This window comes from Ranitomeya variabilis, chromosome 4 (assembly GCF_051348905.1).
Source record: "Ranitomeya variabilis isolate aRanVar5 chromosome 4, aRanVar5.hap1, whole genome shotgun sequence".
NCBI classification, from domain to species: domain Eukaryota; kingdom Metazoa; phylum Chordata; class Amphibia; order Anura; family Dendrobatidae; genus Ranitomeya; species Ranitomeya variabilis.
Window position 1 is genome coordinate 763,761,965 of NC_135235.1, and position 13,535 is coordinate 763,775,499.

At 51.4% G+C, this 13,535-nt stretch overlaps 2 protein-coding genes across 3 annotated transcripts in view; one reads left to right on the forward strand and one right to left on the reverse strand.

Annotated features, from left to right (window-relative positions):
- The window catches only part of LOC143766863 (uncharacterized), a 57,470-nt gene extending 48,429 nt beyond the window's left edge, over positions 1-9,041 (reverse strand). The window contains exons 1-6 of the mRNA XM_077254853.1: positions 8,828-9,041; positions 2,206-2,355; positions 1,897-2,076; positions 1,690-1,813; positions 1,509-1,606; positions 1,220-1,310 (exon numbers count right to left, since the gene is read on the reverse strand). Coding sequence (XP_077110968.1) covers positions 1,220-1,310; positions 1,509-1,606; positions 1,690-1,813; positions 1,897-2,076; positions 2,206-2,283 — 571 coding nt within the window. The 5' untranslated portion in view covers positions 2,284-2,355; positions 8,828-9,041. The remainder of the gene's footprint in view (positions 1-1,219; positions 1,311-1,508; positions 1,607-1,689; positions 1,814-1,896; positions 2,077-2,205; positions 2,356-8,827) is intronic.
- LOC143766891 (uncharacterized) overlaps positions 8,925-13,535 on the forward strand; it is a 34,868-nt gene continuing 30,257 nt past the window's right edge. The window contains exon 1 of one of the 2 annotated variants that reach the window (XM_077254894.1): positions 8,925-9,103. The gene's annotated coding sequence lies outside the window, so the exon portion shown is untranslated. Of the gene's footprint in view, positions 9,104-9,171; positions 9,272-13,535 lie in introns of those variants that run through there. The other variant, XM_077254893.1, reaches the window with a different exon arrangement.

Consider the following 13,535-nt stretch of genomic DNA (forward strand, 5'->3'; position numbering starts at 1 on the left):
CTATTCTCCTTTGTGAATAATTCCAAAGTTATCACCACATAAAGTGACCACGTCAGATTGTAAAAATGGGGCTGATTAAGAACACAAAACTGGCTGCAGGAAGAGGATAAATCAGAGTATTGTGGACACTACTGTAATCAAAAACTGACTATAGACAATAACATCTACTGAAATGCTCAAACTGAACAGTCTCCATCAGTAATAAATGAGGAGCTAGTGGTGAAACCTCTCTGGGGGAATTAGAGCACGGGGCTCGGTGACTTCACAATCTAAACTATCGGAAGCTCCAAGATTTTCTGTCAGATGAGTTTCAAGAAGAAATATTACACATTTAAAGAGAACTGTGTATAATAGTGCAGAGCGGAGATGTCTTACAGGGAACCTGTCAGCAGGATTGTGCTCAGTGACTACAGACACTGTCAGGTCGCTGCCGTTATACTGATTACACTGATACCTGGTGATGAAATCCGTCTTGTGGTTGTTTTTCAATCTGTATTTGTAGTTTTCAGTTAATGAGATGCTCGTGCTTAGAAAAGAAAAAAATGGGTTCTAGGAAGCCAACAGCATCATTACCCTCCGCTTTCTCTTACAGGCCCATCATCATATTTTTCTTCAAGTGATTTTCCATTTTGTCAGCACATTCTACGTACGCTGTCATTTGGCTTTATAGTTCACAGTTCTGGGCAGGTAAGGCTACGTTCACATTTGCGGTCAGTGCCGCAGCGTCGCCGCATGCATCATGCGCCCCTATATTTAACATGGGGGCACATGGACATGCGTCGCACTTGCGTTTTGCGCCGCATGCGTCACTGCAGCGCACGCGTCCGGGGCGCAGAGGACGCAGCAAGTTGCATTTTTGCTGCATCCAAAATCAATGAAAAAAAGGACGCATGCGGCGCAAAACGTAGCGTTGTGCATGCGTTCACATTTGCGTTGTGCGTTGCGTCGCCGACGCTGCGGCGCACAACGCAAATGTGAACGTAGCCTTACAGCGTCTCCTAAACCTAGGGGGTAGGTGGATCTACCAGGTTGTAAGTTCTATAGAAAAGGGCTTTCAATGCCCAAAGTCATTTGAACAGTTTTGTGTGGAGGAGAATGTTGTGGTCTAGAGGTAAAATGGTGATCATGGTAATACGGCCAGACTACACCACCGATAAAGCAGCCACAGCTGGTGACAGAAGAATCTGTGACTTCTCTGCATTTAGTGGTCACTACTCACCTGGGTAGTCATATGTAGGAATCTCCTCTTTACACCGCTCATCCCCCCTCACATATGTCTCTGTAGTATTAATATGGGTCAGATCTTCACCCTGAAACAAATATTATAAAAGTCACCGACAGATGGAGAAGTCCCATCTATGATCAGCTCTAATCCTGCCATCTCCACCGTTCTCATTACACAAGTATAAAACATATAATACTGGTGGATAAAACAAGACTGAGCACAAGACCTTCACCGGCGTCTACACATCATAGGGGAGATCTCCTGACACCTTCTCTCCATCTACCTGATGGTCCTGAGGAGCATTGGGATCTTCTTGTTTACAGTCCTGTGGAAGAAGAGGACGGGGACATCTCTCTGGTGTTGTCCTCTTACTGGATAGATCTGGAGGAAACACATACAGGGAGTGAATTCATTCTTTATATACAGATAATTATAGGCCGTGTGTATTTAGTCCTGTCTATTACCTGGAGATGTGAGGGGCTGGGGAACCTCCATTATGACGTTCTTGTACAGATCTCTGTGTCCTTCTAAATACTCCCACTCCTCCATGGAGAAATAGACAGCGACATCCTGACACCTTATAGGAACCTGACACATACAATGATACCGTCATCCCCCCGATCCCTTCATAGTGTTACTGTATAATGTCCCAGCATTCCCAGCAGTGTCACCTCTCCAGTCAGCAGCTCAATCATCTTGTAGGTGAGTTCTAGGATCTTCTGGTCATTGATGTCCTCATGGATCAGGGGGTGAGGTGGAGGCCCCGTGATTGGGCTCAGGGGTCTTCCCCATCCCTCAGACACAGGGTCCTGACAGCGATCACTAGAGGTCTTCTTCACCACTGTGTAATCCTGGTAATGGAGAGACACATTAATAAATCTCACTACAGACATTTCCAGAGTCCTCACCTCTGCAGTTCTGTCCATCTGTTATTCCCATAGATAAGAATGACGTAATGTGACGTCATCAGAATCTCTCACCTCTCCAGTAAGCCGGAAGAGGATCTCTAGGGTGAGGTGTAATATCCTCTCCGCCATCTTGTCTCTGTCCATATCCATCTTTGATGGGTAAATCAGGACAATTTTCTTTTGTAGAAGATCTTCACTGAGAGGATCCGATATTGTAGAGACCTGAAGGAGAAGATGAGCCGATGTAACATCACAAAAAATAGAATTATTCTTACCGTTAATTCGGTTTCTAGGAGCCTTCCACGACAGCCACCAGGAGATTGTCTCCACACCCTAATGGGGGACAGGAAGCACAAGAGGTTAAAAACCCCTCCCACCTCCCATTAACCAGTGACTTACAACTGAACCCACAGCACCGGTTACCTATTAGGTTCTCAGAAAAAATTATCCAAGAACATCGGGAGGGAATTAATGCTGTCGTGGAAGGCTCCTAGAAACCGAATTAACGGTAAGAATAATTCTATTTTCTCTAGTAGCCTTCCACGACAGCCACCAGGAGGAATGCCAACCAATTCTGTATTTAGGGAGGGACCACAGCCTGAAGGACCTTTCGGCCAAAGGCAAGATCTCGGTTGGACCAGAAATCCAATCTATAATGCTTAGTAAAAGTGTGCAAGGAAGACCATGTTGCTGCCCTGCAAATCTGCTCTATGGAAGCACCGGCCCTTTCAACACAGGACACCTAAGTAGATCTGGTAGAATGGGCTTTTAGGCCCGCAGGAACAGCTATATTCTGAGTTAGGTATGCCTCAGCAATGGCCTTCTTTATCCAGTTGGCAATGGTACTCTTCGCTACCTTCTTGCCCTTGTTTCTGCCAGAAAGATGAACGAAGAGATTTTTGTCTATTCTGAACGATTTAGTATGTTCTAAATAATACAACACTATACGACGTACGTCCAAAGTATGAAATCTGTGTTCTTCCGAATTTGAAGGATTGTGACAGAACGATGGGAGGACTATATCCTGAGATCGATGAAATTCTGACACTACCTTTGGAAGAAAACATGGATCTGGTCGGAACACGATGAAGTCATCTCTTATGGTAAGATAAGGCTCTCTAGTTGAAAGGGCCTGTATTTCCCCCACTCGCCTTGCAGTAGAAATTGCAACCAAAAATGCCGTTTTGCAGGACAGAAGTTGCGAGAAACAGGATGATAATGGCTCAAACGGAGGAGCCATAAGGCCCTTTAGAACTATGTTTAAGTCCCATGATGGTACAAAAATTTGTTTTCTTGGACAATGCCTTGATGCTGCGACCATAAATCTCTTTATCCAACGATGACCTGCAAGGTCTTGATCGAAGACAGAGCTCAAGGCTGACACCTGAACTTTTAAAGGTGCTTGGCTTCAGCCCCAACTCCAAACCTTATTGTAAAAAATCTAATATCTGTGAGATATTAGGATGGAAAGGGTCAGGATTATGAGGATGACACCACGAGGAGAATCTATTCCAAATTTTGCCATATATGGCATTGGTGATAGCTTTTCTAGACTTCTGTAGGGTAGAGATTACTGACTCTGATAGACCCTTAGCTCTTAGTACCTGGGCTTCAATAGCCAGGCTGCCAGATTGAACCTTTGTGGCTCCGGATGATAAAAGGGGCCTTGGCAGAGAAGATCTTCTGATGCTTGAAGAAAAACCGGACCATCCACCTTCAGTTCTTTTATGAGGTTGTTCCAGCTTCTTTTCGGCCATGCCGGAGATACTAGGATAGTCTGGACTTGATCGTCCCGGATCTTCCGGAGGGTCTTCGCCAGTAACGGTATTGGAGGGAACACATATGCTAGATGAAACCTCCATGCATGAGCGAAGGCGTCTACTCCTCGAGACCTGTCTTTGGGGTTTAGGGAGAAGTAGTTCTCGACCTGTGTATTCTGGCTTGACACTAGGTCTATATCGGGAAGTCCCCATCTGTCCGTCAGCATTCTGAAAATGTCCGCCTTCAGGCTCCATTCTCCAGGATGCAAGTCGTGACGACTTAGGAGATCCGCATGAACGTTCACTGACCCTCTGAGGTGTATTGCTGATAGTGAGAGGAGATGTTTCTCTGCCCAGCAAAATATTCTGTTTGATATTGCTCTCAACTGGTTGAACTTCGGACTTCCCTGGTGTTTTAGATGCGCAACAGTCGTCATATTGTCTGAGTAAATTCTGACATGTTGACCTATAATGAGACTGCTGGCCGCCAGAAGGGCCCTCTCCACTGCCATTAATTCTCTGGAGTTGGAGGAACTGGAGCTTTCTCTCTGATTCCAGTGACCCTGGAATGGGATCTGCGAGACAACTGCTCCCCAACCTTTTTGACTGGCATCCGTTGTCACCGTGATCAGTGGATCTTGTACCCAGTCTACTCCTTTTAGCAGGTTTGATTGGATCGCCCACCAGGTTAACGCGACCTTTATCTTTCCAGGAGTGTACACTCTCCTGTTCAGGGAATTTGGATTCCCGTTCCAGTTCCCTAAGATGTGTGCCTGCAGTACTCTTGAGTGGCTCTGAGCCCACTGGACTGATTGTATACAGGCCGTCATTGACCCCAGGAGAGACATTGCGGCCCATAGAGTCGGAGAACGTTGTTTTTTGAAGTCTGAGACTTTGGAAATTAGATTTATTCGGTGTTCCTCTGGTAGGATTTCTGATTTTCTGAATCCAAGAGGACCCCGAGGAATTTCCTCACCTTTGATGGTGATAGCTGAGCCTTTTTTAGATTTGGTATCCAACCCAAAAGTTGTAAGATGTTCAGAGTCTTGGAAACTCTCTGAGAATTTCGGCGGAAGGACCAATTATTAGAAGGTAGTCAAAGTACGGCACTATAGCGATGTCTTGGCTCCTGATATGGGCTACCGTTTCCGCCATGAGTCTGGAAAACACCCATGGGGCTGAGGAAATCCCAAAGGGGAGAACATTGTATTGGAAATGTAAGATTTTTTGATTGATTTGGATAGCAAATCTTAGGTATTTCCTGTGAGGAGGAATAATGGAATATGAAAATAGGCATCCTTGAGGTCTATTGTTGCCATATATGAATGAGGGGCGATTAGAGGGATGGCTGTTTTTACTGACTCCATCTTGAACTTGCGGTAAGTTATATATTTGTTGAGAGCTTTCAGATTTATTATAATCAGAGATTGCCCGGAAGGCTTTTTTATCATGAAGATACGGGAACAGTGTCCTTCCCCTTGCTCGTTCACCGGGACCATGGAGATAGCTCTCAAGTCTAGCAAGTCCTGAATTCCAGCCATCATCAGCTTTTGAGTCTCCCGAGATGACGGGGAGGTGACTCTTACGATCCTGGGGGGGAGGTGCATCGAACTATATCAGAAGCCCCTGTTGTATAACACTGACCACCCAGGGGCTGTTGGAGATATTCTGCCAACTGTGAACGAAGTTCGAAAGCCTCCCCCCCACCGGATCGGAGTCATTGTTTTTCTTGTTGAGTTTGCTGGGGAATAAGGATGTTTTTAGGCTTCCCCTTAGCATAACTCCACCTCCCGGTTTTTCCTTTCCCTTTACCCTGGGAGGGCTGGGACTGGGAGGCTCGAAAAAAATGCTTCCTGGGAGGCCTCTGTTCAGGAAGAGTTTTCTTTCTGTCTGTGGCTTTCTCTAAGATGTCATCTAATGAGGGCCCAAACACATAGTCACCCTTAAAGGGAATGGAACACAGTTTTATTTTGGAAGTGACATCTCCGCTCCACATTTTTAACCAGAGAGCTCTTCTGGCTGAATTTGTCTGGACCAAGGATCTGGCTGCCACCCGGATAGATTCCAGTGAGGCGTCTGCGAGGAATCCAGTCGCTCTATGTAAAATAGGCAGGGAATCCAGAACTTCCTCTCTCGGGGTACCCTGAGAGATGTGGTTTTCTAGCTCTTCTATCCAGCGGAAGAGGGAGCGGGCCACACAGGCGGATGCGATGTTGAATCTGAGGGCTGAGGTAGACGTTTCCCAGGATTTTTTGAGAAGGCTCTCAATCTTCCTATCTAAGGGGTCTTTCAACTGGGAGGAATCCTCGAACGGCAGAGCCGTTTTTTTAGCCACTCTAGCCACCTGAACATCAATTTTTGGGACGTTCCATTTTATTACGTCCTCATCAAGAGGAAACCGATGTTTAAAGTCTGGGGGAGTTGTTAGACGCTTCTCAGGCAATTCCCATTCATTATTAATCATATCTATTATGCTTTTATGGACGGGAAAACCAGGTTGTTTTTTAGTCTGTATACCGAAAAGTTCGTCTTGTATAGACCGAGGAACTGATTCCTCTTTTAGCCCCATGGCTCACTGCCGATACCAATTCCTCGATGTATTCAGAGGAAAAAAGATATTTCCTAATTTCCGCAGATTTATGGGGTAACACATCCTCCCATTTGATAGAAGACGACGTATAAGATCTCTCAGACTCTGACTCAGAATACTCCTGGATTTTTCTCTTTTTGGGGAGAGATGGACCAGGTGAGGATGGTGGTGGCGGTGGGGTGAGCGTGGCCAGAGAGGTTTGAACCTCCTGTCTAACCAGGGAGCGGATTTCCTCAATCAATGAAGAGTGTTCCGCCCGGACTATTTTATCTGTACAAAGTTGGCATAACTTTTTCTCCCAATCTAGTGGCATTTTCACATTACAGGTGGCACATTTGCGTTTGGTAATGTTTTTAGGGCCAGACTTGACTCCCTGCAAAGAGAGAGGAAGCGGTGTAAGAAGGTGTATATAAAACTACCTTTAAATGGGACCCATCTCTGCCACACTTACTAGGGCTTGAGGAGCGCCGGGCTCTGCAGCTGCAGGGCAAGACGAATCCATGATTACAGCAGCTTACCTGAGACGTCTTCGCAGCTTATATAGAAAATAAGCCTGCACCAGCGCGAGGCAATTCACCGCCCCTCCCCCTCCGCTGTCCCAGGCAGGCGTGCGAGGATGCAGCGTGCCTTGCACGCCGTTCAGTGATCCATAGCTCTGGTCTGTGTCGCTCCTGTGCAGGAGCGCCGACCCGGAAGTGGAGGATCACCCGACTTCCGGGTCGCCAAACAGCGTGCGTCAGGAGGGGGAGACGCCGGAGAGCTCAGGGAGGCCTCCGGGATGGGCTCACCGGCCAGCTTTGTCCCCGCAAGAGGACCGGGAACGCGGTCCCAGAATCCAGAGGAGACGGGAGGCACAGCACAGGAGGAAGCCCCGAGGGACCCAACCATTAGTGCCCGGCAGAAGGAATAGAAATACAGGTACACTGCTTAGAGCTGCCGCTACAGCGCACCAGTAACCTCTCCATGCCCCATGGGGGACAGGAAAGACACTGGTTAATGGGAGGTGGGAGGGGTTTTTAACCTCTTGTGCTTCCTGTCCCCCATTAGGGTGTGGAGACAACCTCCTGGTGGCTGTCGTGGAAGGCTACTAGAGAAATCATGTGTACTATATATGGGGGCCAGTAGTAATATATGGGGGCACACGGGGGCCAGTAGTAATCTATGGGGGCACACGGGGGCCAGTAGTAATCTATGGGGGCACACGGGGGCCAGTAGTAACCTATGGGGGCACACGGGGGCCAGTAGTAATCTATGGGGGCACACGGGGGCCAGTAGTAATCTATGGGGGCACACGGGGGCCAGTAGTAATCTATGGGGCACACGGGGGTCACTAATACTAGTTAGGGCCACATAGAAGGACTTATGGCCCCTGTAGGTGAATATTCCCATGTGGGGGAAGAAGGGAGAATTCTTAGGCCATGTTCACACTTTGCGGTTTTTACCGTGGATCCGCAGCGTTTCTGCAGCTGCGGGTCCGCAGTAGTTTCCATTGCGTTTACAGTTACATGTAAACCCTATGGAAACCGCAAACCACTGTGCACATGCTGCGGCAAAAACCGCACAGAAACGCAGCTGTTTACATTCTGCAGCATGTCACTTTGTGCAGAATCGCTGCGATTCTGCACCCATAGGAAAGCATTGATCCGCTTACTTCCCGCATGGGGCTGTGCCCACGATGCGGGAAGTAAGCGGATAATGTGTGGGTGGAGGAGAGGAGACTCCCTCCAGGCCCTGGGAACCATGTTTGTGTGTAAAAGAAAAAGAATTAAAATAAAAAATCATGTTATATTCACCTCTCAGCGCTGCCCGCGGCCGTCCGGCCAGGGTTGATGTGCGAACAGGACCTGCGGTGACGTCATGAAGGTCCTTCTCGCACAGCATCTTTGGAACCGGACCGCCGCGTGCAGCGCTGAGAGGTGAGTAGATCATTATTTTTTATTTTAATTCTTCTTTTTTTTACACACAAATATGGTTCCCAGGGCCTGAAGGAGAGTCTCCTCTCCTCCACCCCAGGTACCACCTGCACATTATCCGCTTACTTCCCGCATCGTGGGCACAGCCCCATGCGGGAATAAGCGGATCAATGCATTCCTATGGGTGCAGAATCGCTGCGATTCTGCACCAAGAAGTGACATGCTGCAGAATGTAAACTGCTGCGTTTCTGCGCGGTTTTTCCCGCAGCATGTGCACAGCGGATTGCGGTTTCCATAGGGTTTACATGTTAACGCAATGGAAACTGCAGCGGACCCGCTGTAAAAACCGCAAAGTGTGAACATGGCCTTACAGTGGCCGGGACACAGGGGAGGACATTACTGTCTGGAGACAAAGAGGAAAACGCCCTCACCGCACAGACACAGCCAGGACTCCCAGGTGTGAATACGCGCTATAGTGAGGGAGCGGAGTACGGAGGCGGTATAGGAGGAGGAGGACGAGGACTGCGCAGACTCCACCTGCAGAGCCGCACACCGGACACCGGGGGATCCACGGGGAGACAGGCGCTTCTGGGATAGAGGCAGCGTCTAGATTGGAGTTTAATTCTTGAGGGGGAGGAGTGATTCCTTCCTTGAAATGGTGATGTCACCGGAAGGGGCGGGGCCTTCTTTAGTCCAATGAGGAGCCGGTAAGGAAGCTGCTGCTGGGGGAGAAGGAGGAGAGAAGCGGGAAATGAGGAGCTCCTCCTTCCTTCACCTTCAGTCCATGGAGCCGTGTGGGGAGAGGTCTGAGGGGCTGCACCATGGAGCCTGATACAGCGGAATGAGGACGCAGGACTCAGTGTGACTGCTCGGAGGTTGTAACTTGGTGTGAGGGGGAGCATGAGATATGTAGAGGGGTATCCAAGTGCTGGTGTGAGGTGGCATGGGGTTTGTAGAGGGGCATCCAGGGGGCTGTTGTGAGGGAGCATAGGGTATGTAGAGAGTCATCGAGGGGGCATGGGGTATGTAGAGGGGCATCCAGGGGGTTGTGTGGCTGGTGTGGGGGGGTATGTAGAGGGGCTTACAGGAGGCTGGTGTGAGAGGGCATGGGGTATGTAGAGGGGCATCCAGGTGCCTACATTATGCCCCTCTACAGCCTCCTTGATGGTCATCTACATGCCCCCTCACACCAGCCCCCCTGGATGCCCCTCTACATACCCCATGCCCCCTCATACCAGCCCCCTGGATGCTCCTTTACATACCCCATGCCTCCTCACACTGTCACCTGGATGTCCCTGTACATACCCCTTGCCCCCTTTACACCAGCCACACAGCCCCCTGGATGCTCCTTTACATACCCCATGCCTCTTCACACAGCCCCTTGGATGTCCCTGTACATACCCCTTGCCCCCTTACACTAGCCTCCTGAATGCCCCTCTCCAAACGCCCTCACACCATCCCCCTGGATGCCCCTCTCCAAACGCCCTCACACCATCCCCCTGGATGCCACTCTCCAAACCCCCTCACACCATCCCCCTGGATGCCCCTCTCCAAACCCCCTCACACCATCCCCCTGGATGCCCCTCTCCAAACCCCCTCACACCATCCCCCTGGATGCCCCTCTCCAAACCCCCTCACACCATCCCCCTGGATGCCCCTCTCCAAACCCCCTCACACCATCCCCCTGGATGCCCCTCTCCAAACGCCCTCACACCATCCCCCTGGATGCCCCTCTCCAAACGCCCTCACACCATCCCCCTGGATGCCCCTCTCCAAACCCCCTCACACCATCCCCCTGGATGCCCCTCTCCAAACCCCCTCACACCATCCCCCTGGATGCCCCTCTCCAAACCCCCTCACACCATCCCCCTGGATGCCCCTCTCCAAACCCCCTCACACCATCCCCCTGGATGCCCCTCTCCAAACCCCCTCACACCATCCCCCTGGATGCCCCTCTCCAAACCCCCTCACACCATCCCCCTGGATGCCCCTCTCCAAACCCCCTCACACCATCCCCCTGGATGCCCCTCTCCAAACCCCCTCACACCATCCCCCTGGATGCCCCTCTCCAAACCCCCTCACACCATCCCTCTGGATGCCCCTCTCCAAACCCCCTCACACCATCCCCCTCTCCAAACCCCCTCACACCATCCCCCTGGATGCCCCTCTACATACCCCCTCACACCATCCCCCTGGATGCACCTCTACATACCCCCTCACACCATCCCCCTGGATGCCCCTCTACAAACCCCCTCACACCATCCCCCTGGATGCCCCTCTCCAAACGCCCTCACACCATCCCCCTGGATGCCACTCTCCAAACCCCCTCACACCATCCCCCTGGATGCCCCTCTCCAAACCCCCTCACACCATCCCCCTGGATGCCCCTCTCCAAACCCCCTCACACCATCCCCCTGGATGCCCCTCTCCAAACCCCCTCACACCATCCCCCTGGATGCCCCTCTCCAAACCCCCTCACACCATCCCCCTGGATGCCCCTCTCCAAACGCCCTCACACCATCCCCCTGGATGCCCCTCTCCAAACGCCCTCACACCATCCCCCTGGATGCCCCTCTCCAAACCCCCTCACACCATCCCCCTGGATGCCCCTCTCCAAACCCCCTCACACCATCCCCCTGGATGCCCCTCTCCAAACCCCCTCACACCATCCCCCTGGATGCCCCTCTCCAAACCCCCTCACACCATCCCCCTGGATGCCCCTCTCCAAACCCCCTCACACCATCCCCCTGGATGCCCCTCTCCAAACCCCCTCACACCATCCCCCTGGATGCCCCTCTCCAAACCCCCTCACACCATCCCCCTGGATGCCCCTCTCCAAACCCCCTCACACCATCCCCCTGGATGCCCCTCTCCAAACCCCCTCACACCATCCCCCTGGATGCCCCTCTCCAAACCCCCTCACACCATCCCTCTGGATGCCCCTCTCCAAACCCCCTCACACCATCCCCCTCTCCAAACCCCCTCACACCATCCCCCTGGATGCCCCTCTACATACCCCCTCACACCATCCCCCTGGATGCACCTCTACATACCCCCTCACACCATCCCCCTGGATGCCCCTCTACAAACCCCCTCACACCATCCCCCTGGATGCCCCTCTACAAACCCCCCTCACACCATCCCCCTGGATGCCCCTCTCCAAACCCCCTCACACCATCCCCCTGGATGCCCCTCTCCAAACCCCCTCGCACCATCCCCCTGGATGCCCCTCTCCAAACCCCCTCGCACCATCCCCCTGGATGCCCCTCTCCAAACCCCCTCACACCATCCCCCTGGATGCCCCTCTCCAAACCCCCTCACACCATCCCCCTGGATGCCCCTCTCCAAACCCCCTCACACCATCCCCCTGGATGCCCCTCTCCAAACCCCCTCACACCATCCCCCTGGATGCCCCTCTCCAAACCCCCTCACACCATCCCCCTGGATGCCCCTCTCCAAAGCCCCTCACACCATCCCCCTGGATGCCCCTCTCCAAACCCCCTCACACCATCCCCCTGGATGCCCCTCTCCAAACCCCCTCACACCATCCCCCTGGATGCCCCTCTCCAAACCCCCTCACACCATCCCCCTGGATGCCCCTCTCCAAACCCCCTCACACCATCCCCCTGGATGCCCCTCTACAAATCCTCTCACACCATCCCCCTGGATGCACCTCTACATACCCCCTCACACCATCCCCCTGGATGCCCCTCTACAAACCCCCTCACACCATCCCCCTGGATGCCCCTCTACAAATCCTCTCACACCATCCCCCTGGATGCACCTCTACAAATCCTCTCACACCATCCCCCTGGATGCCCCTCTCTAAACCCCCTCACACCATCCCCCTGGATGCCCCTCTACAAATCCTCTCACACCATCCCCCTGGATGCCCCTCTCCAAACCCCCTCACACCATCCCCCTGGATGCACCTCTACATACCCCCTCACACCATCCCCCTGGATGCCCCTCTACAAACCCCCTCACACCATCCCCCTGGATGCCCCTCTACAAATCCTCTCACACCATCCCCCTGGATGCCCCTCTACAAATCCTCTCACACCATCCCCCTGGATGCCCCTCTACATACCCCATTCCCCCTCACACGAGGTGTGGATTTGTATCTCTCCTAGCCCAGGGCTCCCTCCCTTCTTTCAGCTGGCCAGTGAATCTGTTCCACTTCCGCAGTCCTTTGTAAGCGATCAATGGGTGGATCTGTAGTGGTTCCAGTAGGGTTCTTCACTTCGCCAAGGCCTGCTCCACCATAGTCAGGCCACTGCAGTCTTGCTTCGCCGAGGCCTGCTCCACCATAGTCAGGCCACTGCAGTCTTGCTGTGTTCCCTCTTATTGCAGGTTTTTTTTCCTTCTCTGCCTGCCGCCCAATCAGTTTACTTTTTTTTATCTCCGCTAAAGTTTACGCCAATGCCCCAAGTGCAGCACCTTTGTTATGCAAGCCTCCAAAGAACCCCCTCTGCTGCCCAGGATTTTAGCACACCATCTCTTCCTGAAAGGGTCTCTGCTCTGTTTCATTCCGTCTGATCTTGCCAAGGTGTCCCAATCTTTGCTGTCTGTGATACATCGATTGGAGGTGCAGAGGCAAGTTTCACTGGTCAACGGAGGGTGGGGACAAAGCTGAGGCCCTGGAACTGAGGGGGAGGGGGGTGCGGTGTTCTTTGGAGGCTGCCATTTTCCATATAAAAGAAAATTCACACTGGGTGGTAAAGCTATGACAAATGCCACAGACTAACCAATAAATAGATGAGTGATCAGATAATCAATCAAAATTCCACACCAGAGTTTTTAGAGGTATCAAAAAAGTACAAGTTTATTCATTAAGTACAAAATATATAAAAGGACAACAGGTAATGAATAAGAAGTGACAACCGAAATCAGTATCAAAAGATGGAAATGCGGTACTGATGGACACACATAAAAAATCCAAAAAAACCTAGGCCTACTTTCCCTGTTTTGCAGCCCCACAGCATCCTGCTACTTCTCCAGCATGTCCCAAGGTAACTAGATTGCAATCATAAATATTTTTGTTATAACATATATGTAATAGATACCTGGGCTGTTTTGATAGCCTGATTTTCTGCTTCTGAATATCATTTACACTAGAACTTTTTATTAGAAACTCTG